The 27,999-nt window shown below is 43.0% G+C and overlaps 1 protein-coding gene across 3 annotated transcripts in view; it reads left to right on the top strand.

Annotated features, from left to right (window-relative positions):
* Nucleotides 1-27,999, top strand: part of TMEM178A (transmembrane protein 178A) — a 51,906-nt gene that overhangs the window by 10,691 nt on the left and 13,216 nt on the right. For 2 of the 3 annotated variants that reach the window (XM_019446670.2, XM_019446664.2), the window contains exon 2: nt 26,536-26,649. In XM_019446670.2, the coding sequence (XP_019302215.1) occupies nt 26,536-26,649 (114 nt within the window). Of the gene's footprint in view, nt 1-11,838; nt 12,069-26,535; nt 26,650-27,999 lie in introns of those variants that run through there. The other variant, XM_019446679.2, reaches the window with a different exon arrangement.

Raw genomic sequence — 27,999 nt, 5'->3', positions numbered from 1 at the left:
CAAATGGCAGTCCTGTCCCAGCTGTGGTTATTCTGCAGGTAGATCAGGACTGAGAGGAGAACCCAGGTTTTCTACCAGCTTTCCCAGATTTACTATGTTGTCTCTCTGTATCCTGCCCTCATGGGCAAAGGGGAAGAAAAATACCTTTTTCCCTCTGCACGCCTAGTTCCTCCACTTGGGACCTTATAAATCAGATTTATGGAATTCACATTAACAAAAGGAAAACAACAGAAATTTAACATATGCATGGTGCATATACACGGGAGCACTTAGAGATGAATTTCCAACCTTCCTGGTAGATAGGGGAAGGAGGAGGGCAGAGAAGTATTCTTATATCTACTTCTTCTCAATTGCCTTCAGCTCACAATAGTCCTTATGCAAAAGTAGCATGTTCTGGGGCAGCATATTCTGCTAACTTTCTTGGGCACACAGTAGTGCCTTGAAATCCCAGTGCCTTTGTTGTTGTTTTTTTTCTTTAATTTTTAAAAAATGTTCATTTATTTTTGAAACAGAGACAGAGACAGAGCGTGAGCAGGGGAGGGGCAGAGAGAGACAGAGAGAGAGAGAGAGAGAGAGACACAATCTGAAGCAGGCTCCAGGCTCTGTGCTGACAGCACAGGCTCAGCACAGAGCCTGACACAGGGCTCGAACTCACAAACTGTGAGATCATGACCTGAGCCAAAACCAAGAGTCAGAAACCGACTGAGTCACCACCCAGGTGAAATCCCGGTGCCTTTGTGAAGAGCCCGTTGTGATTCTTTACTCTCTAATGACCTAGAGACTTCATGATTATTTCTAAGGAGGCTTATTTATAATTGCACTTTTAGACATGGAAGGTAAAGTGTTCAAAATTGTGTGTGTTAGGGGATATGGATGTACTCTAAGATTTGATAGTGCAGTTGCTATAAATCTGATGCACACTACTTTGGTGAGTTCAGTGTTTTTAGTGCTTCCTGGATATACATTTGCCCCCATCCCCAACCTCCCCCGCCCCCCAACTCAACCCATGTAGAAGTTCAGTGCACATTAGAGAAGAGCTCTGTGGTGACCATTATTTTGAATATACCTTTCTCCCCACCTCAAGGCAGCTTGGTTTATAAAAATCTGTTCACCCCCTAGTATGACTTGTTTTAATTTCTTGTAGGAAAACCATGGTGACCATAACATATTTCATTCTCATCCCTTGACTGGTGACCGAGTGGCCATTATTAGAGACAGCATGTGTCTGTCACTACAACAACTGGAGAAAGGAAATGAGCAACTCACTCCGCGGTTGTCTGTGTCCTGATGTGTTGGTACAGGCACGTAGTCAAAACCTGAGAAGCTAACCAATTCTAATCTGAAGAAGAGCCGCTTTACCAGTGTCTTTACGGGGCTTGAATAATCCTTGAGATCTCTGTGAAGAACTGTTTGCTTTCAGAATTGCAAATCCGGAAGGCCACGTGAGGAGGCAGTTGTTTGGTCGTGTATGATCTTGGGTTTGGAGGAGGGGGTGGAGGGAGACCGTGTCAGGATGAATCTCAGTCATCTCAGCAGGAATGTTCAAAGCCAGCCCACTCCAGCGCACCTCACATTTCTTGATGGAATTGCTACGCTCCTCTTGGACATCTTACTTGAAACTGAGCGGCCTATTTATTAAAGCTTGATACCTCTTTAGAGCAGGAATTTCAAGGCAGGAAAATAATCTGAACCATTACAGATGGGCTGAGCTAGCAGGATTTTAGCACAGAAGCCTCAGAAGATGGTGGAGAGCCACAAGGTATGTGGGTGGACATATATTTGGACCACCAGATTGCATGCCAATTTGTAGGTTCAAAAAAAAAAAAAAAAAAGGCAAGAGAGCAGGCAGGAAAGGAAAGAAAGCAGGAAAGAACAAATGAGCAACTATTTGGTGAATCGTTGGAGGACCATCTCTATGTGGATCTTATTTCTTTAAATATCTATTAGTGCATTAATCTTTCTAAAATACAATCTTATCATGCCTTTCCTTTTATTAAAAGTCTCTGTCTGCAGGGTTCCTCAGTAAATTAAGCCCAGAATTACCAAATGATCCAGCCATTCCACTCCTAGAAATAAACTCGGAAGAATCGAAAGCGGGGACTCAAATGAAATCTTCTACACGAATGTGCATAGCACCATTCATATTAGCCCAAAGTGGATACAACCCAGATGTCCATCCATTGATGAATAGATCAACAAAATGCGGTATATTATACCATGGAACATTATGCAGCCATAAAAAGGAATGATTTGCTGATGCGTGTTTCAATACGGATGAATCATGAAACCATTATGCTAAGTGGAAGGAGCCAGACACAAAAGGCAAAGTATTGTATGATTCCATTTATAGAAATGTCCAGAATAGGCCAATCCACAGAGAAATACCGTGCCCTCTTGTCCATCTGGGCACTCTTCCTTGAAAGCTTAGTGCCTTTGTTATTTCCTCTCTAAACTTCCTTGACCCTAGCCTCAGCCCCTCACTCGGCAAAATTAATTGCTTTATTAGCTGAGACCCCAGTGTGTTTTATACATTCCTCTATGAAAGCACTTCTTACATTGTATTGTGGTTTGTTTCCTTGTCCGTTTTTCTCCCTACCTTACGGCCAGGGACAGATGCCACCCAGCCCAGTATCTGGCACATGGTGATCTTTCCATAGAATGGCTGTTGAGAGAATTGCATTGGATTGATTCAAATCATGGTCATCCTATCTGGTTCCTTTTCTTGTCACCCCCTCCATCATTTTTTGTGCAATTCATGGGCAAGGAGAAGGGAGAATTATTCCCAGTTTTCAAAGCCTAGGACTCTAATAATGAATTCAAGACAAAGTACTTGGCATTTTTAAAAAGTAGTCATAGTTTAGATGTAAAAAAGCATTTATGACCTGCTTTTATTTTTGAAGTGTTCAAAACAATCAGTGTAAAATTAACAAAGTGCTTCTGTATGAGGGATTTTCCTCCTAAAATGTTCTTAATCCTGCACTAAAGGATTATATTATTATTGAGGTTTTCTTGTCTTTCTGCTTATCTCCACAGGAAGTCTCTCCCCTCAAGGAACTGCCCAGGTTGTCCCTGTTCACTCACAGGACTTAGCAGGGCGCTTTATAAATACTAGGAACCTGGTACATACGTAGTGTTTTTGCAAAGCTTGTTCTAAGTGTTCCTTTGTACAGTTTTGGTATGTTAAATACTCTTTTTTTTTTTCAATAGCATTGTTGCAAGCCCAATTACATACTTCCTTTGACCAGCAACCTGAATAGCTGGAATAAACTGCAGAAGGACCTTTGGCTGTGCCCTTCATCAGGCTCGATACCGAGCTGTCCGCTGAGTCGGGCTCGTTACTAGAAGGCTCTCGTCAGCTAGAGAATCGAACGGGGTGCAAGAGCACTTTTAGGGCTCTCCCAGCAGAGGTGGCTCTCCAGGAGCTTTGCTGGCATTCTGAAGTGATCTCTCTCCAACACGTTTATTTTGCAGTTTTCTGAGGAGACAGCAGTCAGGAGACTTGGGGCATCCTCACCGCTCTGTTATTAACTCACTCTGTGACCTTGGGCAAGTCGCCTCACCTCTCCAGCCTCATTTTCTCATTCGTACATACAGAGATTGGATCAGCGTAACCTGTAGGGTCTCTTTCACCATTACCTGGTGGTAATTACAGGATGCCCAGAAAACAGCAGCTTAATTGACTTTGCAAAGTGTAAGGATAGGAAAAGGTCAGTTCTCTCTAGAAGCAGGTGAGCATTAGGACAATTCAAATTTGCGAGGCTTTTCCTGTGTTCAGATTGTTCCCCCGTATGTCTTTCTTTTCTTTGCTTTTTTGAATGTGACAGGCTTTCTTATTGCTTAATTTTCTTTTTCGTTTCCTGAGGCTTTCAAAGGAGAAAGCAGGACTTTTCTGTATTGTTCCGGGAATTCTCTTCTGTGGGAGCAATGTTTGCCATTTGGTTGGAAGAATTCACCTGTATAATTTTTTCTTCTTCTTAGAGGATTTTATAGGGAATTGGTAATAATAAGTTATATCTGGTTTTAGGGACTAGAGTCAGAGTTTATAATAGAGAACAAAAAGGATTACCCTTTAGAAAATTGCATAGTATCATTTAAATATTGCCTTACTTGCTCATTTTTAAATGTCTTTGAGGAAGTTTTGAAAAGATTTTGATGAAAGAAAAAAAACCCATATTTTTTTTTGTTACCACAGAAAAAATTCTAGCTTTATTCCTTCTTTGCTTCGAAGAGTGTTTAATACTTATAATCCATGTGAAGTCAATGAGAAGTCTACAGTTATGTGTTACACTTCATTTTGTTCAAAAGTTTTAAAGATATGCTTTCTAAATTTAATATTCCACTGTGTGTGATACCTGAAAGTTATATTTGATCAGTTTAATTTAATTCTTGTTATGAATCCTGATTATTCATTTCAGTTTCTTTTCCCCCCCTCAAATGATATTTTAGGTTGCTTGCCACATATTGTAACTGGCATAATAGTTAATTTTAGGGGCACCTGGGTGACTTAGTCGGTTAAGCGTCTGACTTTGGCTCAGGTCATGATTTCACAGTTTGTGAGTTCGAGCCCCGCGTCGGGCTCTGTGCTGACCGCTCAGAGCCTGGAGCCTGCTTCGGATTCTGTGTCTGCCCCTCTCTCTGCCCTCCCCAGCTTGTGCTCTGTCTCTCTCTCTCTCTCAAAAATAAAATAAACTTTAAAAATTTTTTTTAAATAGTTAATTTTACTGAAAGCCTTATTAAAAAAATTTGAACATGCCATGACTTTCCTTGACCCCAAATTTCCTCCTTTGCCGAGGAAAGGATATACCCAGGTAACCTCTTTAGTCATCCCTGGCCGTGATAGCACATCTGCTGCTCAACTTCTGATCCTTGATAGGAACAGTTGTTTTCACTGAAATCCTTCCACACGAAGCAGAGAATAGGTAGACAGGTCAATTATCTACATCATCTCCATTGGGGTCAGGCTGGTTCTCACCGAGACAGCCAGAGTGTGACTTCCAGAAGATAGAATGTGGTCTAAGGTACTGAGTGTGGTCCCTAACCTGGCCCCTGTCATAAGCATTTGGTTATTTGGGAGACCTACTTAGAAGATTGTCTAAGAGGAGGGAAAAAAGGTTAAGGAAACCACACTGAATGGTGATGGGAAAGATGGGAGAGAAGCAAGTCCATGGAGAATGAGAGGCATCACAGAATGGTCTTAATTTTGGTCCCTTGATTTGGGAATATTTTTCTTAGAAAGTTTCTTCATTCTTTTGGGATTTTGTTTCTGTCTTTCCTTTTATAAACAGTAATGCTAGGGAAGACTTTTAGACAATCCCTGGGAGATTATGAACTAGGTAAGTGAAATTACTCTGTCGTAGCCATATGATGAGTGTGATGTTTATGGGGTAAGAAAAAAGCACCTTAAATGTACGCAGCATGTTCCTTCCACGTCACTCGAAGAGGCTTTTTACGAGGAGAAAGAGGAGACGTGTTTCCAGAGTAAGCACATGTGGTAGAGGAGAAGGACATTAGAACTGCTGGTAGTTACCATTTGTATACAGAGGGGGTTCAAGTGTTCCAGCAGTGGTGGGATATGGGGCAGGGGGGAGATGAGGAAACCTGGGCACCAGGAGCTACAGGCCTACCTGTATGCATGTAAGACCTTGCCGAGTCACGTAAACCTCTCTAGACCTCAACTGGACGTATGTATATGTATGTATGTGTGTATGTATGTATTTATTTATTATATTTATTTATTTATTTAAAAATAAGTGAACATTATTTCCTTATTTTTATTTATTTATTTAAAAATAAATAAATTTCATTTGAAAATAAATTTATTGATTTAGATTTAAAAATAAATTTTATTTATACTTAAAAATAAGTTTATGTATTTATATTTAAATATAAATAAATTTGTATATTTAAATAAATAAATTTATATTTTTAAATATATTTAAATTTAAACATTTAAATATTAATTTAAAAATATACATTTATTTATATTTAAAAATAAATTTATTTATTTAAATATATAAACTTATTTATTTAAGAATATAAATAAATTTATTTATTTAAAAATATAAATAAATTTATCTATTTAAGAATATAAATAAATTTATTTAAGAATATAAATAAATTTATCTATTTAAGAATATAAATACATTTATTTATTTAAGAATACATAAATAAATAAATAAGTAGAATAAAAAGAATAGATAAATAAATTTAAAGAGGAGGGGCAGAGAGAGAGGGAGACAGAGAATCCAGAGCAGACTTTGTGGTGTCAGTGCAGAGCCCCACGTGGGGCTCAAACTCAAACTCAGGAACCGTGAGATCACGACCTGAGCCAAAGTCAGACGCTTAACTGACTGGGCCACCCAGGCGCCCCTCAGCTGGTCATTTTTAAAGTGAAGGGTCGGACTTCATGACTTCTAAGAGTTTTCCAAATTATTACATTTTATGGTTTATTTATAGCATCAGGACGTCGGGGTGAGTTTTCCAGATAGCTGAAACCTGCCTTTCTGTGCATCAATACTGGTGTTTATCTAAACGGATGGATATATTTATTCAATGCCTTATGCACATCCCTGCCTTCTGAAACAGCACTAAATTTAACTTCTGCATAGTGATTCAGGTTATCGTTATGAACAATGATGTAGTACTTAGGTACCCGTAGGGAATGTAGTGAGTATGTAGAACTATTGGCCTCAAAACTAAGTAACACCACAGTCTGCTATTCTTAAAAAAATTGTGCTTGCTCTCTTTTTTGTTTTGTTTTTGTTTGTTTGTTTTTTAAGGCTTGCTGCTTTTCTAAATACCACTTCCTTTTGCTTCTGTTATCTGACCTGCCGCCTCTAACTTCCCTTTTTATATTCTACTTTGCTGGTTTGAATGGGCTAGGAACAGGGGGCTGGAGACAAGCAAGTAGGAATAAGGTCTGAAGTTAGAGCAAACAGCCTCTAGGAGGGATTTCAGGAGGTATTCCTGCCAGTGAAGACCTGATTGCCAGCGCTTGAGGCTTTTGGGGGCGTTCTTCCCCATTGCAGTAAGTAAGCCTTGCATGAGTACAGTATGAAGGTGTATTTACGGAACGATGTCAAGTTTGTGACCATTCTCCTTGCAGGAGAAGACGTGAACGGTGGCAGGGCAAGAATGCCAAGAGGGCTCAGAAATAGAAAGGGGTCACTGAGAGGGCAAATGGGCGGATCTGTGAGAGTGTCAGATGATGAACAGGCAAGGCCAGGTCTCATTCGTAGGGCATCCCCCACCATCATCCTGTTCCCAGCCTTGGCTTGCCAGCCATTCTCTACCGTGACAGCCCATTACTACCTCCTTTAGATAAAGCAGATACGGGGGATTGGCAGTGGCTGAGTTGAATTAGGACCCATGGATGCTGAACTTCTGGTTAATTTTCATCGTATTGATCCTCAAGGCCACTTGTAGTAGATTAAGAAAAGGTAAATTGGTTATTCATTTTCTGCATATTTACATGGAAATGCCACTTTATTAGCTTGCAAAATACAGTATCTTCCCTTTCAGCATAAATTTGGACACTGACTAATTTGCACTTGTTTAATCTTGCAAGCTTGGCAATTTTGGGAAGCCTCCTACACCCCTCCCACCATCCTCCCTCCCCATAGTCTCACCTCACCCATCCGGCAAAGCCAAGAATGTTGCTTCACGCTGTAGGAGTCATATTAAAAAATACCACTGGGTTTCTCTAAGCTTTTCTGAAGTAAATTAATTAATTAATAAGCATCGCATAGGTTGGTCTCTCCTAGGGCTCTCTTTGCTGTGCTTTCTGGGTGCACCCAATGAAGCAGCGAGACCTGGTGCTTCCTGGGACCACAGCTCCCTTGCCCAGGTGGGGGACAGGAGCTCATCCTGGGTAGGAGGGGAGCACGGGGGCTCTAAAGTCGGCAGCTGTGGTTTCATCCAGGATCGTGTTTATGTACCTCCTGAGGGGAATAGGGAGGTATGGGGGGGAAAGCCACGAGGTGATCAGTAATTAGAGAAATGGGGCTACCTGCGCCACTCTTTTGTCGTGGAAGTTACGTGTGCCACGATTGTGTACCACCTGTGTTAGCTTTGTCCTCCCTTTTAACACAATCAGCGTGGGTGACGATGGGCACAGTTGCGGAAACAACTTCTGCCTTCTTCCCTACTAATGCTGACCCCGCCTCACTTCCAGAAAAATGCTGTCAGACTTGAGCTCAGGATTCTGGAATATATAACGGTATATATAACAGTATAGCCTGTGGGCTTATTTATCCGAGGCTTCGGATTGACTTCTTCTTTATTGATCGGGGCTGATAATCATGCAGTCTGTTGGGCTGTTCCTAATTATTCTGGCTATCTTAATTATTGGATTGTGCATGATCTGTTCTGTTCAAATAATTTCTCAGCAAAAAGAATTGAACCAGCTGAAGAGTGTGTATACATCTACCTCGTTCCTATCTACTATGCCTCTAGCCCTCTGTGTCACGTTAAATGAATCATTTTCGCCTCCCTGTTTTTCATTTTCCTCTCTGTGAACACAGAACGATATGATCTTGTGGCTTAAGATTTAGGGTCACTGGATATCAGGCACTAGCAAAATGTAAATTGTTGCCACCAGTTTGACAGGACCATTCATGCTGACTTTATGTCGTTTAAATCTTGATATTTTTCTCATTATGACCTTACAAAAACATATGCTCGTTGTAGAAAATGCTGAAAACCACAGAGAGGAAAACAAAAATCATTTATAACCCTGCGACTTAGTTAGAGAAGCCTGGTAAAGTTTGATTTCTTCTCATCCAGACTTTACACAAATGTATACACAAAGACGTATTTGGGATAATATAATATATACTGCTTTGCAGCCAGCGTTAAGCCACAAGAATTTTTGCAGTTTTCATCATTTTTAATATCTGCATAGTATTTTAATGTGTGGACGCCCAGTCTTCTAGTTAACTATTCTTTCTGACTCTCCTATGTCCTCATATCCCTTTTTTTTCCCCCCAACTGACGGAATCTTCTATCTGAAATAAAACTTGATCCTATCATTGGCTTGCTGAAACCCTTCTGTGGCTCCTGATAGCTTACTGGGTGAGGCCTTGCAGTGGGGAGAAAGCTAGGCTGCCAGCTGCCTGCCAACCTCTCCTTTCAGATCCTTATTCTTACCACTCTCCGTCTCACACTTCATGCTCCGGCAGCACTGACCCTCCTGTCCGTCAGTCCCTGCAAACGCTCCTTCCCTCTGCACTTCTGCCTTAGCTCTTCCTCTGTCCGGAATGCCCATTCCTTCCCCTGACGTCACCACCCGTGACCTGGCTGATGCTGACTCAGTTTTAAAATTCACTCCTGGATGGCATCTCTGACTTCCCCCTTTCACGGGGAACGGGTCTCTCCGGGCAGTTCTGTAACAGCCTGTTTGTACCCCCATCACTTAAGTGACTCCTGGCCCCCTCCAATCCGTTCTCCACATGAAGGCAAGAATGAAGTGCTTTATGCTTGTTTGTTTCAAAAACAAACAAAAAATCAATTCTGAGCCTGCCCTCAATTCTGATCATTTGTAATCTGTGGCGACTCCCATTGAGGCTCTGTCTCAATCCGCCTTCAGGCTCTCCGTGTTCTAGTCCCCACTCAGCTCTCTAGCAACACCTTCCCTGGCCCCCTCACACTCTGCACCCCAGTACCGCAGACCCTCCTCTTATCGCAGGATTTTGCAACTTTGAAGAATGAAGAGGTGGGCACAAAATGAGCAGCAGGCAAAAGTTTATCAGAGTATAAGATTGGAAAGGGAGAATAGTAGGCAAGCTCTCTTTACAGAAAGGGGACATTCGAAAGTGAATGCCTGCGAACTATAGGCGAGGGTTCTAGTTTTATAAGGGTCTGATGCCCTCCTCCTTCCCTTCCCCCTTGTTCCTTCTCAGGTTCTACCCTTCTTGGCTTGATAGTTTTAGGTGCTGTGTTGTCCATTCCTGATTGGCTCGTTTCCATTGTAGGAGGGGTGGTCTATGGCCATCTTCTGTCAGATTCCTGAGGGAAACCTCAGGGGGGAGTGGGAGGTGTCTGTTACATTCTTAAGAGGAACCTTATGCCTTCAGGGGGTTTGCTGTGGTCACCTGTTCCCGGCATTGTTGCAAAATAAGTGTTTTCCCCACCCAGGGACCTCAAGTCCCATCCTTTCCATCTCTGCCTATTTTATCCTATCTTATCCTATCATACTCTTCAAAGTCCTGTCCATGCCCTTCCTTCTGCCCCATGAGAATATTCCTGCCTATCCTCAAGACCTCAGCCGTCTTGGACTGCCCTCATGGCTCAGGCATCCTGTCCCCTGGTCTCAGGGAACTGTGTACTTCTCCTTCATGTCTGAGTTGTAATGTTGCATCTATTTGTGCTATTATTTCAATAACGTCAGTGTCTTTCACTAGACTCTAAGCTCTCTGAGGGTAGGGCCTCTGTTCGTTTTCATCCACTTTATAGATAGAATTGGATTGGGGGAAGAATCCCCACATCCACTAGCTGAGGTTAGAACAAAGTCTTCAAAGAGATCAAGCTGGATAGATGTGAGATAGATGTGACCAAGTCGGGCAGCGCAGGAGCTGTGGATTAAAGGTGGTCATGCGTAAAAGTACCTGCTCTTTCATAGTCCTGGGCATACCCTATGAAATCAATACTACCAGCCCCATTTTACAGGTTAACGAAGACCCAGAGAATTTCATAAAGATGGCAGGTGGTAGGGCCATCATTTCATGCTGAGCCATCCTTCAGGATGGGGAGGCAGCCTGGAATGAAGGACAGGCCAGTCCAGGCTGTCTACGAGGAAGTGATGGACCTCTTGGGGTATTGTTGTAGAGCCCCACATGTTCTTTATGTGTCCCAGGTTGTCTTTTGGCAGCTGGCTGACTCGTTTGCGTGGTCTGAAACCGGCCAGGCAGCAAAGACGTGCAGCCAGAAGCAGGGCGATCGGCAGAGGCCGATTTCATCACTGCACATTTGTGCCCCTGGCAATGAATGGTGCTCTCCCAGTCCTTTTGCCTTGCCCTACACAGGTGGGGCAGCTCCTGGCCAGGGTCCCGGGATCCTCAGAGGGCACTGTGCTAAGTCCTGGGCACAGTGCTGAGACTAGGGAAACAGGTATTCTGAGCCCTGCAAGGAAACGAGGTGGCCCTTCCGCTTCTAGTCCAAGGCTTTCGAAAGTTACCCCCACCCCCACCCCTACGGGAGGCTGAGAACCGTGGGGTTCCCTTCTAGCCCCAGGCTTTGAAAACCCAACAGAGGCAAAACATAAGTCTTCTGGCAAAGGAGAATAATCCAGAAAGGATGTTGCCAGAGAGTTTAAAAAAAATTCTTCAGGATTTTCTTAAATTAGGTTTTCCTTTTAATTACCTAGTTATCCTTCAGAAACTTGGAACAGTCCCATTCCTTATCAACATATTCCTTGTCAATTATGCACAGGCTCAGGCTTATGGTGCCGAGGGTGATGCTTAAGTACCAGGCAGCTGGAAGTTTTCCCCTTGGGTTGTGAGGAGTGTCAGGAATGCTAATGCGCTGTGCTCTGGGCTGAGCTGGTGGCTGAAGGCAGAGGCCTCACTGAGCACTGGCCCAGGGGCAGGGCGGGGAGCAGATAAGAGGCTCAGGGTCTGCACTGCCCTCCCCAGGGGGAGGGAGGGTGGCCCCACCGGGCAACTGGGGGGCTGAGCGTTAATCTCTAATTTTTGTGATTCTGATAGACCCTCCCCCACTCCCTGGTTCTTAACACGGCATTCTCAGAGGATTGGAATGATGCTTAGCAAAACTGCTTATTGGCACTTTTTTTTCCCCCTGTCTGGCTGTCTATGTCATTCAGGCTGCCCGAGGTAAAATTAGGGCTGGAAACATCGTGTGGGCATGTTCTGATGCAATGTGGGCTGGAGCGTGGCAGGGCTCATGTGTGATGCGAGGCCACAGTGGTGAGGTGCAGGTCTGGACCATTCGCGAGTTATCTTGTCCCCCCCACGTCCTCCACCGAGGCTTCTGGGGGCTGCATGTGATAAGCACAGGTGGTCAGAGAGAGAAGCCCAGCTTCACTGCACGCTGTCGTTGGAACTGGACCAGAAGTACGTTTTATATTTCGGGCCCAAGCACTTGATGGTTGTTTTGACCCTTTGAGCTGTGTGGGTGGGTGGGGAGTTGTGGTAGGAGGAAGAATGGGGACTTCACTTTGGAGTGTGCAGCCGTGGGGGTGGGCCTCTTTCCCAAATGGATGGCGGTTCCAATTTGGCCCAGGGGAAGATTTTCCCTTCCCATCCTCACTCTAGGTTTGGAGTGTTGCCCCACCAATCTGGGGCTCAGGTGTGGGGCTCTGGGTGACAGAGAGATGCAGTCGAGCCCTCATTCCTGGCCACTGTGCTCCACCTGCTTCCCTCTCCTCAGGCACCCCTGTGCCCCTTCTGTTTGTTCTCAGCCCTCCTCCGGGGTTTTAGGCACCTGACAGCCTGCTCGGCCAGCAGGGAAAGAAATCTGTGCATGCAGAGGTTTGGACAGTGGTTTCCTCGAGTATTTCCTTCTGTTTCCTTGTGGGTAGAGGGCAGCATGAGAACAAAGGAAATGGAAGCATACAAATAATACTGCGGATAAAAGCAACGCACAAGTCCAGCCGTGCCTGCCTGCTTTGTCCTCGTCCCTTTAAGGGGACCAATTGGGCACGATCAGGTGTAGTCATTAGTGACTCACATCTGACAAGGTCTGTTAAGATATCTGAGACTGGCTTTAGAAGGAGATGCAGATTCCATGCCAGCTCTGTTAGCCCTGGGACTTTGGACAGATGGTTTAGCCTCACTGAGCCTCAGTTTCCGCCTCTGTAAAACAGAGGTAGCCTCAGAGTCTATCTCACGAGGGACATGTGAGTAAAGCTCTGAGCCTAGAGTCTGGCGTCATCTAGCAATCCTTCAGAAAGCTATGCTCACAACTATTTATTTATTTATCTAAAATCTTTGTATTTTTGGAGAGAGCAGTGGGGGAGGGGCAGAGAGAGGGGACAGAGGATCTGAAGCAGGGTCTGTGCCGACAGGCTGACGCCAGCGAGCCCGATGTGGGGCTCGGACTCACGAATTGGGACAGGCCACCTAAGGGGTCTGTGCCTGGTTCTTCCTATTTGTACAAGGAACAGAATGTCGTCCGTATATGACTTGTGAGGATGTGTGACGAGACACTCTGAACACAGCGTAACAGGCTACGTGATAAATAAAAGCATGATTATGCCATTTTCCTGTAGGCCACACCGGAGCAATTCTGGTGGTCCCACACCTGTGCTTACCTGGCTGCAGATTTATGTCATGACTTAGGGGTGTCTCTGGAGCTGCTGGAGGAACCGGCACACACCGGAAATAGTGGGAAAGAGGGTCCCGCCCGGACTCTCATCTTCCTTGCCGCTGCCTCAAAAGGCTCTGGGATGTGGTTTCTTCCTACCATAAAGTTCTTGCCGCTGGGAGGTGGTGAGTGCCATCCTCCATCGTTCACGTTGCAGTGAATCCTGGATAATCCATTCAATTTGGAGATTTTGTCCCCCTTCACTTCTTGTCTCTGGTGTCTTCCCGGCCACCTGACTATGAAGGGGCTGGAGAAGGGAAAGGAAATGAAATCGGACTTGTCAGGTTTGCTCGGTCGTTGCTCATTCTTGATCATTACTGCGAAAAAGTTGAAAATATTGTTTCCAATCAATTTATATTGTTTTTTGAAATTGATTTCAATAGCCTACCGAAGCCCAGGAGTACAACTCTATCAATTATCGAGCCAGCAATAGAACAGGTGCTCTATAGATCCCGAAGTCTGGCTCTAAAGGGCTCCCAGTTTCCATTTATCTTGATATGTATCTGTGACATGTCTCATCATAAATCCAGCAGCCCATCTGGTGAAGGGGACATAAGAACATTGTTCATGGTAGCAAATATGTTTAAATTTTTTCACAGTTTGAGCAGATCCATTACCCTTGCCTATACTGCCATAAATTAGCTCTACCAAACATTGCTTTCCTAATCTCCATATCCGCCAGTAATTAGTCAATTCAGCTTGATCCAGGGTTCACTTTCGTAAAGGAAACAAACTTCTGAAAGTGTAGCTCAATTAGGAAGACTCTATGAAGGCACCTGGAAACAGCCAAGAGTGCATTGTTTTTAAGGATAATTTGCCCTGGAACACTGCCAACCCACTCCACAATGGGCAGTCTTTCTCCAGTAACTTGCTCTTTTCTGAGTATTTGGGAAACTGCTAATGTCATCAGAAGTTATGGGTCCCCATGTGGCATGTGGGAGATTTCTCTCCCCCCCACCCCCTCTATCTCTCCATCCCTCCTTCCGCCCTCCCTGTTTCAGAGTCATGGCATTTTTGTGGAACCATAGTCTAGATTCAGAAAGTAGGTCTTCTGTCTAGAAGGCACTTGCTAAATAAATGTTTGTTGAACAAATGAATAAATGAATGAGTGAAAGACTAAATGAGGAGGTGATTGACTTTTGATGGCAAAAGGTAATGACTGATCCTTGGCCCCTAATTTTTTCCCCAAATGCTGGAGGTGAGGATGAGGTTACAAGTATCGCGGTCCCTCAGGTCAGGACTCACACTTTACTGGTGCTACTTACAAAGACAGCAGGAAGAGGGCATGGATGACCACTGTCCCTGTGCACTAGGCACTGTTAGGACACTTTATATATATTATCTCATTCGGTCCTTATGACAATTCTGTGGGGTTGTATTACCTCTATGGTACAAATGAGGAAAGGGAGGCTCAGAGTGGTTGAGTTTATTGCTCTAAGTCACATAGCTGGTTCTAAAAACAATATTCTCCTTTACACACTTGCGTGCCGCTGCTTCTACGCACATATTAAATGTAGAAAAGTCCCGATATTTGAGAGTACGCAGGTTTAAACTTCCAATTAAAAAAGTCATCAATGTTCGTACTACTGGAAAAAAGTCACACTGGAGAGTGAATGAATAAAGCTTAGGTTTGCTTCCCGCACCGACCGGATGCCTTCCAGAATCTAGGAGATTTGAACTTCAGGTGTGTATTAACAGCTTTAGACTCGTGTACTATTAAGACAGGTTTTGTTCAGACTGTATCGATCTCTCTGAGGTCAGCAGGTCATGATCAGAGCAAGAGTAACGAGCAGCAACTGTTGGCCTGTCCCTGCAACATGACATCCCCCGTGGGAAGGGAAATACCACTGTGGACTGAGCTGGAACGTCCATTGAGCCCGTGGCTGTATTTGGTCTCACCTGGGTCGGGGCCCAGGGAGCAAGGTATGGGACGGGTGTCGGTTCTTGCTTGTGTCCGCCTTCTCACCAATGGCATAATCATATCTCCCTTGCCCACATCGGCAGCTCTGAGATGGAGAAGAAAGAATGGAACCTGGCTCCACATTGTGGTTCACCATCTCCCGTTAGAGAGAGAAGGTAAAAGGAAGGAGAGGAGAAAGTGGAGGGAGAGAGAAACAAGCCGACAGCACTCCGGTGGGCTGAAATCCCCCATCGGCTACATAAAATCACATCCTGTCTTTAATCTCCAATCGTGAATCCGTGTCCTACCGGCTAATCCCCAACTGCGTGCTCTCACGGTTTTGAGAAGCTGAGAAGCCCTGGTTTTGATTTTTTTAATTCTATTTTTTTTTTTTATTGTAGATACACTAACTACACTAAAGGAAATTGAAAAATGGATTCAGCAAACCAGCGGTCTTTCGCTGCTTTAACCCCGTGACAGCGGCTACCTGTGCGCAAGATCGTGCTTGTTTGAGCACTGTTATTTCTGGTTTGCTCCCCTGCTCCCCTCCTCCTTTCAGCTTCCTGTGGTGATGTTTACTCTCTCTGCAGTAGGTTGAATCTGTCAGACTTGTCACTGAATCCTCCCTCTTTGGCCCCTAGAGATCATGTGTTTACAGTTCAAGGAACTCACTAGAGTCTTGCCTTCAAGGAATAGTCCAGTTGTCTGGGTTTGTTCAGGTTAAAAAAAAAAAAAAAAGTAGCAGTAGCAGAATAATGATAATAATGAATAATAATAATGATAAATATAATAACAATAATGATAGAAGCTAACACTAACAGTATTATATGAATGCCTCATTTAATCCTCTGGGATAGATGGACTACCCGTGTCCATATATTACAGCTGAGGAAACTGCTGTTAGGAAGTTTGCTGAGGACACACAGCTAGTGAGTGGTGAAGCCAGAATGCAAATCCAGGTGTCTTGCTTCAAAGAGGACATAGAGGGGCACCTGGGCGGCTTAGTCGGTTGAGCATCCAACTCTTGATTTTGGCTCAGGTCATAATCTTGTGGTTCGTGGGATGGAGCCCGAGTTGGGCTCTGCACTGACAGCTTGAAGCCTGCTTGGGCTTCTCTCTTTCTCCCTCTCCCTCTGCCTCTCTGTCTCTCTGTCTGTCAAAAATAAATAAATAAACATTTTTTTTTTTTTAAAAAAGAGAGGGGGGGCGCCTGGGTGGCGCAGTCGGTTAAGCGTCCGACTTCAGCCAGGTCACGATCTCGCGGTCCGTGAGTTCGAGCCCCGCGTCAGGCTCTGGGCTGATGGCTCAGAGCCTGGAGCCTGTTTCCGATTCTGTGTCTCCCTCTCTCTCTGCCCCTCCCCCGTTCATGCTCTGTCTCTCTCTGTCCCAAAAATAAAAAAAAAAAAAAAAAAAAGAGAGGGAATTGGGCGCCTGGGTGGCTCAGTCAGTTAAGTGTCCGACTTCAGCTCAGGTCGTGATCTCACAGTTCGTGAGTTTGAGCCCTGCATCAGGCTCTGTGCTGATGGCTCAGAGCCTGGAGCCTGCTTCGGAGTCTGTGTCTCCATCTCTCTGCTCCTCCCCCACTCATGCTCTGTCTCTCTTTCTCCTTCAAAAATAAATAAAAACATTTAAAAAAATAAAAAAATAATAAAAAAGAGAGAGAATATAGAGTGAACACAGATATAATTCCACGCAAGTGAGGAGATTCCCCATTAGTAATAAGAAACAAGAGTAGCAGGACAAAGTAGTGTGTTATGGAGAGTCTAAACAAGAACGATTTTGACACCTCTCAGGTACTTCCTAGATCAAACACTTGCTCTCAGTTGCTTTTACTTCATTTGGAGTCTTGTTCACCTTCATCTGGAACTTTCCTCTCTCCGGTACAGTGGCCAGCAGCCACGTGAGACTGTTGAGCTCTGGGGATGAGACTTGCTGTGCTTTAAGTGAAAAACAGCAGATTTTGAAGATTTAGTGTGAAAAAAGTATGTAAAATAACTCACTAACGGGTGCCCGGCTGGCTCAGTTGGAAGAGCATAGGATTGTGAGTTCAAGCCCCATGCTGGGTGTCAAGACTACTAAAAAAAATAAGTAAACTCAAAAAAATTCCACTGATACTTTTTAAAATATTGATTTTATGTTAAATTAAAATAGAAGATAATTATTCTTGCCTATTTATTTTTGTAGCATGGCCACAGAAAACTTGAAATTCTAAATATGGCTTGTATTCCCACTGGACAGGGCCACTCCACAGTCACTAACTTTGTGCCTCTCTCCTCTCAGCTCTGGAGACCTGATGATGGGTTTGCCCTCAGGGCTTGACTTCAGGACTGGTTTTGGCCATTTGAGGCTTAAAATCGCCAGCATTAGCCCACTAAACTCACTGTATTTGGTTTATTTATCTCAGGGAGGGCTGTTCGTACCCCCTCCTTTAAGGAGGCGACAAGGAAGACGTTTTCTTTTGTCTGCTTAGCACCCGATTCCCTCTGAAACGAAATCTCTCTGATGAGAACACGGCAGCCCCCTTGCCCTGTGACCCCATGATGGATCTTTCCTTTCAGACCGGGATGCGTGCCGGCAGAGCTGGTGTGAAAAGAGTTCTTTATTTTTCTGTCCACGGGCCAGTTATGGAATTCCACGTTGCCTCTGAAATGTTTTAGGAAACAGTGCAGGCTGTTCACTGACCCTTTCATCTGCTAGCCATAGCTCTTACATGTCAAGGACCCAGAAAGAAGTCACGGCCTCGGCTCTTAAGGAACTCGGGACACTCCGACGGAGTCAGACTCTCTGATCTATTAGGAAATGATCCAGAGCCAGATTGTGAGGCTCAGCCCCTAACATCGCAACACCAGAGAAGAGAAATGAGCTGTGACGGCTGCTGTGTTCCTTCGGGAAGGCATTTTGAATGAAGGTGTTGGGCTTGGGGGGCTTAGGGGGTTTGGGGTGGTTCCAAGGTGATGGCTGTATAGCTGTAGGAAGAAAGGGGCCTGACCCTGCCAAGGCACATGTCTGGGAGCGGTGGAGAGATAGCCCTGGGGACCAGTTGCAGTAAAAGTAAGTGAAGTGGGGGGCGGGGATAAGTGACAAGGGCCTAGAGCCTGGTTTTGATTAGGGGGAAGCCAATGGTATGTTACTATGTAGAGGCAAGACAGAGCCAGATGATGAAAACCTCAGGCTTTATTGCTCTCAGGGACCACGAATTTTCTCATCTTCTGTTTGCCCAAGTGTGGAAGTTGGTACATTGGCACAGCATTAAAGCTATTTAATAAACAGGTGGCATTTACTATGTGCTGGGTACTTCATTTTAAAATAAGTACATAATTCTACAATAAATACCTAATTACATTATGGGAGGTAAAATTGTGTCCCACTTGTAGTAATCAATTTAAAGAAACATATTAAGTGCATGGCACTGTAAATGGCGGGTGATTATAGCAAAAATCTTGTTTTTTTTAAATTATTTTTTAATTTATTTATTTTGAGAGAGCGTGAGCAGGGAAGGGTGAGGGAGGGAGAGAGAGAGAGAGAGAGAGAGAGAGAGAGAGAGAATCCCAAGCAGGCTCTGCACTATCAGCACAGAACCCGACATGGGGCTCAACCTCACCAACCCGCGAGATCATGACCTGAGCCAGAATCAAGAGTCGGACACTTAACTGACAGAGCCACCCAGGTGCCCCTTATAGCAAAATCTTAAGGGTTGTCATAGTCTGCATTACAGATGGGCAGCTGAGGCTCCAGAGGCTCCAGACCTTTCCACAGCAGATTTATCCAGCAGTGGCAAGAGGGTGGGTTGGAGGGTGGAGAGAAGAGCGGTAAGGAGGCCAGTCGGCCAGCTCTTCAGGAGTGTAGTGATGGGAGTCTTGCACTGAGCGTTGAGTGGAGAGGAAACACGAGAGCCATTGGGTAGACCGCCGTTCAGGCGTTCCATTGCATGTGTTTATCTCTCTGTACACTTGGGTTAATCTGCGATGCACATTTGGGGTGCAGACTCCTTGTGTGTGTGGCAATAGTTCTGTATGGTGAATGTGAGCAAGTGCCAGGAGATATTTCATAACCAAATGCTGACATTTATCGAGTGCTTCGACTGGCTGCGTCCCATGCTAAGTCCTTGAATGACCTCTTTCATTCCTCACAATAACCACAGAAGGCATCTGCCGTTTCCCACCCCCACCCCCACCCCCCGCCTTGTACAGATGAAGACACAGAGGCTCAGAGAGTTTAAGTCACTTGCCAAAAGTCGCACAGCCGGGTTTCAAATCCAAGTGTGTCTGACTGCAAGACCTTTAGCCACCACATCATTGCCTGGTCCTAGTGACTTTTTACAGCATCTTCTGCTGTTTGTCTCTCATTTAACCTTGAGTATGAGTTTCTGTGACTTAGCTTAGAATTTGATTCATCTCCCTAAGCACCAGAAACAACAGATATTCACCAGACCATAAACCCTATTCCTAACCTCTGTGCAGTATATTTATGTATCTTCTTCTGTGGTTTATATCATCATTAAAGCAGCTCTACTTGGCCCTTTAAGAAGCTAATTAATCACTAAATATAGATCACAACTTGTTCTTTTCAACCCTCTGCATGTTTCTTCCCCCCATTGTGTGATGCCATCTGGTGCTATGAGCTCATGCTTTTTGTGTTCCTTTTCAGAGAGCCAGATTCATTGCTGTCTATACCCAGAAAGCCAGTTAATTTCAAAGTTTGCATGCATGGCTTTGAAAAAATTGGAAGCTAATGCCTCCTTGTGGATTTCCACAGTATCACTTTTTAACATAACATCGCACGGAACTTCGGTCTTTACCACCATCCACACATACACGCACACATGTCTTTTCATCAAAAGGACCTAATTTGTCTTTGGCAAGCTGTCAAGCAACTACAGGTCTTTTCCTGTGTGATTTTTGTCAAGTTTCATTTTGTCAGTTTAAAGCGTATGCTGTAAGAAGCCAGACCTTAATAATATACTCCCCCCTTCGAATCTATTTGACTTTCTGAGACAGCAGCGGAGTTTAAGAACAAGGAAATACAACAGCTAATGTGGGCCCCTGACACTGCTGCTGATCTGTCCTTCACTCCCACTTTGTCTCCTAATTCTGCCTGGAGTCTTGATCATCTTCCAAGGGAGTGGAGCACAGGAGCCGTAGACTGTTTTCTTGCAAGCTCAGCTGAGGGGCTCTGGGCTTGCCAGCAGGCTCCCAATCAGTGGGATTGTTGAGTACTGCTTGTTACCGTCCGGTCCAGACCTTGTCACTCTCCACACCTCCTTTCTCTTCTCGTTTCAGAGCGCTTGGCAGTTTAAATTTAGCCTGGGAGCCTAGCGGGGAAGGAAAGGTAATTTGGCTACGTGAGCACTGCTTACCTCACTCCTGGCACATGCTGGATGGCCCTGGGGAAGCAGGAGAGCACTGGCCAGCTGCCTTCCTCCTTTCTGTGGCTCTTCCTCCTGGGATCGTGCCTGTTCCTAGCAAGGGGCTGAGATGAGCCCTGAGAATGTCCCCTGTGATGTAAAAGGAACCATGTATTTCCCTAGCATAGAAGCTGTCCTAGGGCCAGCCCCTCGCGCTCTCGGAGAACGGTTTCTACTCAGTCCACACTCCATTTGAGCATGAAGCAGCTTCTGTGAGATGCAGGTAGAATGAAGTCACTGAGTCAGCCATAGAGTCAATCCAGTCTCCAAATAACATTATCAAAAGGTATGGGTAATATACAGACAGAAGCCTCAATTAAGTTTTGTTTCCAAAAGAGCACATGTTGTTACTAAACCAAAAAAAATGGGGGCGCCTGGATGGCTCAGTCAGTTAAGCCACTGACTTTTGATCGGTTGCACGTTGAAGCTCTGCATTGGGCTCCATTTTGGGCGTGGAGCCAACTTAAAAAAAAATGAAAAAAATGTGCTTTTCCCTATAAATTGACAATTTGCTTAATAACTCGTTGTAGCCACCCACAGAATTAAGATGCACTTCTAAAAGATTGAGGATTTCTAACTTTCCTGAGTGACTAGTATACAAAATTTGGATGACAGCATTCATGTTAAAGCTCGGTTACGGGGTGCCTGGGTGGCTCAGTCGGTTAAGCGGCCGACTTCGGCTCAGGTCATGGTCTCACGGTCCATGAGTTCGAGCCCCGCGTCGGGCTCTGTGCTGACAGCTCAGAGCCTGGAGCCTGTTTCGGATTCTGTGTCTCCCTCTCTCTGACCCTCCCCCATTCATGCTCTGTCTCTCTCTGTCTCAAAAATAAATAAACATTAAAAAAAAAAAGAGAGAAAAAAAAAAAGCTCGGTTACTACTACTTTGCATTGTGGCCTTAGGCTAGTTGCTTAATGTCTCTGAACTTCACATTTTTCTACCTACTTAATGGAGCAAATCATACTTATTATTTTTTAATCTGGTTCATAGGGTTGTGGGTGAGCATCAAATAGATTTTGTCAAATGCTTTTTCTGCATTTATGAGATGATCTTGTGGTTTCTGTGCTTTATTCTTTTCGTAAGGCCTATTATATTAATTGATTTTCACATGTTGGAACAGTCTTGCATTCATGATATCAATCCCACTTGGTCATGATGCATAGTCTTTGTTATATGTTGCTGATTTCAGTTTGCTAGTGTTTGTGGAGGATTTTTGTATATAATAGTCACAAGAATATTTTGAAATATTCTTTACTTGTTATGTTTTTGGTTTTTGTATCAGGTGTAATATTGACCTCCTAGAATGATTTGGGAATTCTATTATTTTTTTTTTTGAAGAGTTTATGAATGATCGTTATTCTTTTTCAGATATGTGGTAAAATTTACCAGTAAGGATGTATGGTCCTGGGCTTTTCTTCACTGGAAGATTTTAATTGTAAAGATTTTATTTTTAAGTAATTTCTACACCTGACACGGGGCATGAACTCACAACCCCAAGAACAAGAGTCTCATGCTCTACTAACTGAGCCAGCCAGGCACTCCATCATTGGAAGATTTTTAATAAGTTATTTACTACCTTAATCTCTACCTATTATAGATCTTTTCAGATTTTCTATTTCTACTTGAGTCAGTTGTGGTAGTTTATGTCATTCTACAAATTTCATCTGTATAATCTAATTTGTTGGCATATAATTTTTTCACAATATTCTCTTACAATCCTTTTTATTTCCATATTGGTAATGCCCTCTGTTTTATTCTTGATTTTCGTAACTTGAGTCTTCTTTTTTTTTTATTTTGGTTAGATTAACTAAATTTTATTAATCTTAATTTTTTCAATTTTATTAATCTTAGTGCCAATTTTTGGTCTTGCTTATTTTCTGTGTTCTTCTATTCTCTACTTCATTTGTTTCTACTGTAATTATATAATCTCTTTTCTTCTGCTTAGGGTTTAGTTTGCTTTTCTTTTTTTGGTTTTTTAAGGTAGACAGGTTATTGATTTGACATCTTGTTTTTTAATGTAGGCATTTGCAGCTATAAATTTTCCTCTAAGCACCACTTTAGCTGCATCCCATAAATTTTGGTATGCTGTGATTTAGTTTTCATTCATCTCAGAGTGCTTTTAAATTTCTCTTGTGATTTATTTTTTGAACACTTGGCTGTTTAGGAGTGTGTTACTACATTTCCACAAATTTGTGAATGTCTCAAGTTCTCTTATTGATTCTAACTTCATTGTAGTATGGTCAGAGAACATACTCTATGTGGTTTTAATAATTTTAAATATATTGAGATTTGTTTTATTGTCTAACATATATCATAGAGAACATCCTATGTGCACTCAAAAAGAATGTGTATTCTGCTGTGGTTGGGTAGAGTGCTCTATAGATGTGTTTCGTCTAGTTGTTTTAGAGTGTTGTTCAAATCTTCTATTTCTGTGCTGATCTTCTAAATGTTGTACCATGTTTGAAAGTGGGATATTGAAGCCTTCAACTATTCTTGTTGAATTGTTTATTTCTCCCTTCAGTTTTTGCTTCCTGTATTTTGGGGGCTCTGTTGGTAAGTAGGTGCATATGTGTTTATAATTTTATAAATTCCCAGGGGATTGACCCTTTTACCATTCTAAAATGTCTTTGCCTATAGTAAAAATTTTTGTCTTTAAGTTTATTTTACCTGACGTTAGTATACCATTCCCATCTCTCTTTTGGTGATTGCGTGGTATATCTTTTTCTGTACTTTTACTTTCAACCTATTTGCATCTTTGGATCTAAAGTGTGTCTCTTGTGGCCATCATATAGGTGGATCACGTTGTTTTATTTATAATGCTAATCTCTGTCTTTTGATTGGAGTGTTTGATCCGTTTAGATTTAATGTAATTCCTCATAAGGGAGGAATTATGTCCGCCGTTTTCTATTTGTTTTCTATGCGTTCCTCTATTCTTCCATTACTGTCTTCTTCTGTGTTAAATGGATGTTTTCTAGTAACCTTTTAAATATGTATTATATATGTATGTATACACGCACACGCACACACACACACACACACACACACACACAAGTTGCCTTGTGAATTACAATTAACATTTTAATTTATAGCAATCAAGTTTGGGTTAATACCAACTGAATTTCACTCGTATGTAAAAGCTTTGCTGCTTTATAGCTCCATTCCCTCTCCTCTCCTTTGCATGGTTATTATCATACAAATTACATTGTATGATCCTCAACAGAGATTTACAATTATTGGTTAATGTTTTGTGTCTTTTAAATCAGATAATAGAAAAAAAGTTACAGCACAGATAGTACATTTATATTGTCTTTTATGTTTACCCATGTCATGACCTTGACAAATGTTCTTTATTTTTTCTAATGTTTATTTATTTTTGAGAGAGAGAGAGAGTGGGGAAGGTGCAGAAAGAGGGAGACACAGAATCCAAAGCAGGCTTCAGGCTCTGAGCTGTCACTACAGAGCCTGATGTAGGGCTCAAACCCACGGACCGTGAGATCACGACCTGAGCCGAAGTCGGACACTTAACTGGCTGAGCCACCAAGGCATCCTGACAAATGTTCTTTATTTCTTCATGTAGATTCAGTTACTGTACTTTCCTTTCATCCAGAAGGACCCCCTTTAGTATTTCTTGTTGGACAGGTCTGCTAGTGACATACTCTCTCAGTTTTTGTTTTGCTGGAAATGTCTTAATTTTTCCTTCATTTCTGAAAGATGACTTTGTTGCATATAGAATTCTTGATTAATTATCTTTCTTTTGTTGCTTTGAATATGTCATCTCACTCCCTTCTGGCTTCCATAATTTCTGATGAGAAATCATCTTCTACTCTTTTGAGGAACACTTGTATGTGATAAGTTGCTTTTCTCTTGCTTCTTTCAAAATGTTCTCTTTAGCTTTTGGGAGTTTGATTATGATGTGTCTGGGTGTGGCTCCCTTTGAGTTTATCCTATTTGTGGTTCATCAAACCACATTATGTAGCAACTCTAGAAATTAGATTCTTCTTCTTCCTCCTCAGGGTTTGTTATTATTTGGTGGTGTTGTTGTTGGTTTCTTTAGTGTCTTTCCTTAACTGATTCTGTAAAGTCTCTATTCTTTGTCATATGTGGCCCCTGAAGTCTCTGCTTGACCAGCTGTGTGTGAAGCTAATGGACAGAAATGTCCTTAGCTGCCTGGAACTAATAAGTCCCACTGTTTGCTGATGGGCTCTGTGTGGATGTCGTTCATGTCTTCAGCTCTGCCTTAGCCTTCACTCCCTGCTTTACAGAGCCTCAAGGTCAGCCAGAGGATGAATACCGCTTGGAATGACAGTTTTGAAAAATACAAATGCAAGCTATTAATACCTTTGCAGCATGTTATCTGCTACTATTCTCGTTCTAGATTATTTGTTCTTTTTAAGCACAGGCGTTTTCTGACTTCTATGTAAACATCTAACTTATGTGCCTTAGACCACAGAACCACTGCCACGGGCCCATGTTGAAAAAACAAGGAGAAAAATAGAGCTTCGAACTTTGAGGGAATTGGTGGTTTCATGATGAAAAAAAAAAAAAAAAGAAAAATCTTCCCCAAAGCAGAGGTAGTCTTGGGGCAGTGTTTCTCAAAGTGAGATTCAAGGACTGCCTGCCTCAGAATTACTTGGGATGTTTGTTAAAGTTCAGGTTCCTGGCTCCATCCCAAATCCTTTGATTTAGAATATCTTGGGTGGGGTCCATCCAGGAATGTACATTTTTTTTTTTATAACTTGAAAGAAAAAAATTTTTTTAACGCTTATTTATTTTTGAGAGGCAGAGAGAGACAGAGCACGAGCAAGGGAGGGGCAGACAGAGAGGGAGACACAGAGTCCGAAGCAGGCTCCGGGCTCTGAGCTGTCAGCACAGAGCCGGATGTGGGGCTCAAACTCACAAAACCATGAGATCATGACCTGATCCGAAACAGAGTCAGACGCTTAACTGACTGAGCCACCTAGGTGCCCCCCAAAGTTTTATTTTATTTCTATAAGTAATTAAATTCCAGAAAGTAGACTTATTTGCATCTATGAGGATTTTTTTTTTTAGTAGCTGCAGGGTTATCATAGGATTCAGGCTGAATCATGGGGCTCAGAAGATTTTAGGGGAAAAATAAGCCCGTATTTATTTATGCAATAAAAGCATGGGTTGGGAGAGAGGGTAGGAGAAGATACTAGATAAATCGATGGGTATACTTGCTAATTTCAAAATATTGTGCCTAGGGCTGGGCATGCAGCCAGAAAAGGTAGGGAAAGTTTTTTCTTTCTCCTCTCTACTTTAATTTTCGTTTCCCTCTCTACTGTTAGTATTACTCTTTCTCTTGGGACCCAGAATTTAGGTCAGTAAAATTTGTATTAAGAAAATGTATCAGCTGCCCTGGGGTTAAATAGGCTCTTGAGGGTTATCTGGTGACTGAATCACCACCTAAGCCACCACGTAGAGGGTTGTCTTCATGGAATAATGTCTTCTGGTTTCCAAATAACACACTTCCTAATGAACTTTTTGATGCAACCCGTTTGAGAGTTTGAGATTGGATTGAGTTCAGACACATGTAATTTATCTGGGTTAACTTAAAATTTTAAGCTGATTTCCCCCAACCACATGTATACTTTTAGGCCGTTTTTCCTTGAGGAGTTTTGTGTTTAGTTAACACAAACTCAGCGTTGAAAAACAATTTGGGGAGTTTAGATCTTTATCAAATTTATGACATTCACAAGTGACACATGATTTAAAAAATTATTTCACATTTTAGATTTTTACTGCTCTGACTTGCCTGTATCACTGAGAGTCATCAGGTGATTCCTATCCCTCCCCCCGTTCAACCCAGTTCAGGACACGTTATTGGGCTGTAGATCTCCAGAATTCTATTACAAATACACGGACTAGTAAATCGCATTTCTTATTTCCTTCAAGGTATTGCACAGCGATGCACAGCCATCAAGTACCACTTTTCTCAGCCAATCCGCTTACGAAACATTCCTTTCAATTTAACCAAGACAATTCAGCAAGATGAATGGCACCTGCTTCGTGAGTATTTCTGGGAACGGGTCAGAGAGGACATGGTGTCTTGCCGCACAAAAAGTATTCCCACCAGCCCTCTCAGGTTTGGACGGAAGGACGTTGTGCTGATTCTACGTGGGCCCCATCCGACTTGGTCAGAGACTCAGGGAGTCATTTCGCTAGGCTGCGGTCACAACTTGTTTACAGGTGGAACGTGTGAAAATCAGGCCTGAGGCTTTTCGAGACAGGGCAGTGTGTGTGTGTGTGTGTGTGTGTGTGTGTGTGTGTGTGTGTGTGTGTTTCTGCCCTGGGGGCATCTGATCTGTACCCAAATGGCCTCCTGCATCTTTTTTTTACCAAGTCATCGTGCATGAAGATCTGCTCTGCCACTTAGGTTAGTAAACCAAGGAGATTATACCTTAGGTACTCTCGGTTTTGTTTCGTTTGTAGAATATTCATTTTAGCTACCATGTCTGTCTCAGACCTTGGTATTTCTGCCAAAATATCTTCATGAGTGCATGTTGTAATTTTCTCAGAGGATGTCTGTTATCAGAGGACATCTCAATGATGGGAACTACTCTTTTTCACTGTCAGGAAAATGTGAAAATCTAGAAAGGACCATGCCATGTGATACCAAAGAGGGCAAAAGAGGGCAGATATCTACCTGAAAATTGCTGACTCATGCTGCCTGGTGATAGATGACTCAGGAAAGCAAAAAAAAAAAAAAAAAAAAGAGAGAGAGAGAGAGAGAGAGAGAGAGAGAAACTAGACTCTAATCAGAGGCCGACACTGTCATTTGCCAATGAAGTAAGCAGCGAGGACGTTGGTGATCCAGTTGGGTGGCCAAGGCCACTGCAGAAAACCAAGCAGAACCTCATTTTGTGAGGAAATCTCTGCAGATGAAAAAGGCTCTGTTTTGAACTCCACACCCGACCATGAAAGCTCTTATGACACGGCTCCAGCAGCAGTCTCAATGTTACACATACTCTGATTGGCAGATTTAGGACTTGGAAAGTCATTGGCTGAAATGTGGTTTTTTCCTTAGTGCTATGACTCCCTGAGAACTCTCTCTTGTTCGCTGATCTTAACAAGCATTTCTCAGCAGATCTGAGAGTTTTATCTAAGTGTTCTCACATCTGAATTCTTTATGAGCGTGTTTGAAATTCTTTGCCTTAATCAACAAGTCTAGAAAGCCACACAGTCACTGATTTTTCTGTCTGGTGAGAAAAGATAGACATAGGAACCTGAGAAAGAGCGTCACCTCTGTACTCAAGGAGTCTGTGCCCTGCTGTTGCCCAGCAAGACGGTATTTGAGTGTTCCCTTCATCCTCTTTGAGGTTCTCTCAGAAAGAGACTTTCGGTATCTGCATGCATAGC

This window comes from Panthera pardus, unplaced genomic scaffold (genome assembly GCF_024362965.1).
Source record: "Panthera pardus isolate Hobbes unplaced genomic scaffold, ASM2436296v1 HiC_scaffold_26, whole genome shotgun sequence".
Taxonomy (NCBI): Eukaryota; Metazoa; Chordata; class Mammalia; order Carnivora; family Felidae; genus Panthera; species Panthera pardus.
The sequence above is the reverse complement of the archived record's forward strand: the minus strand, read 5'-3'. Positions and strand labels throughout refer to the sequence as shown.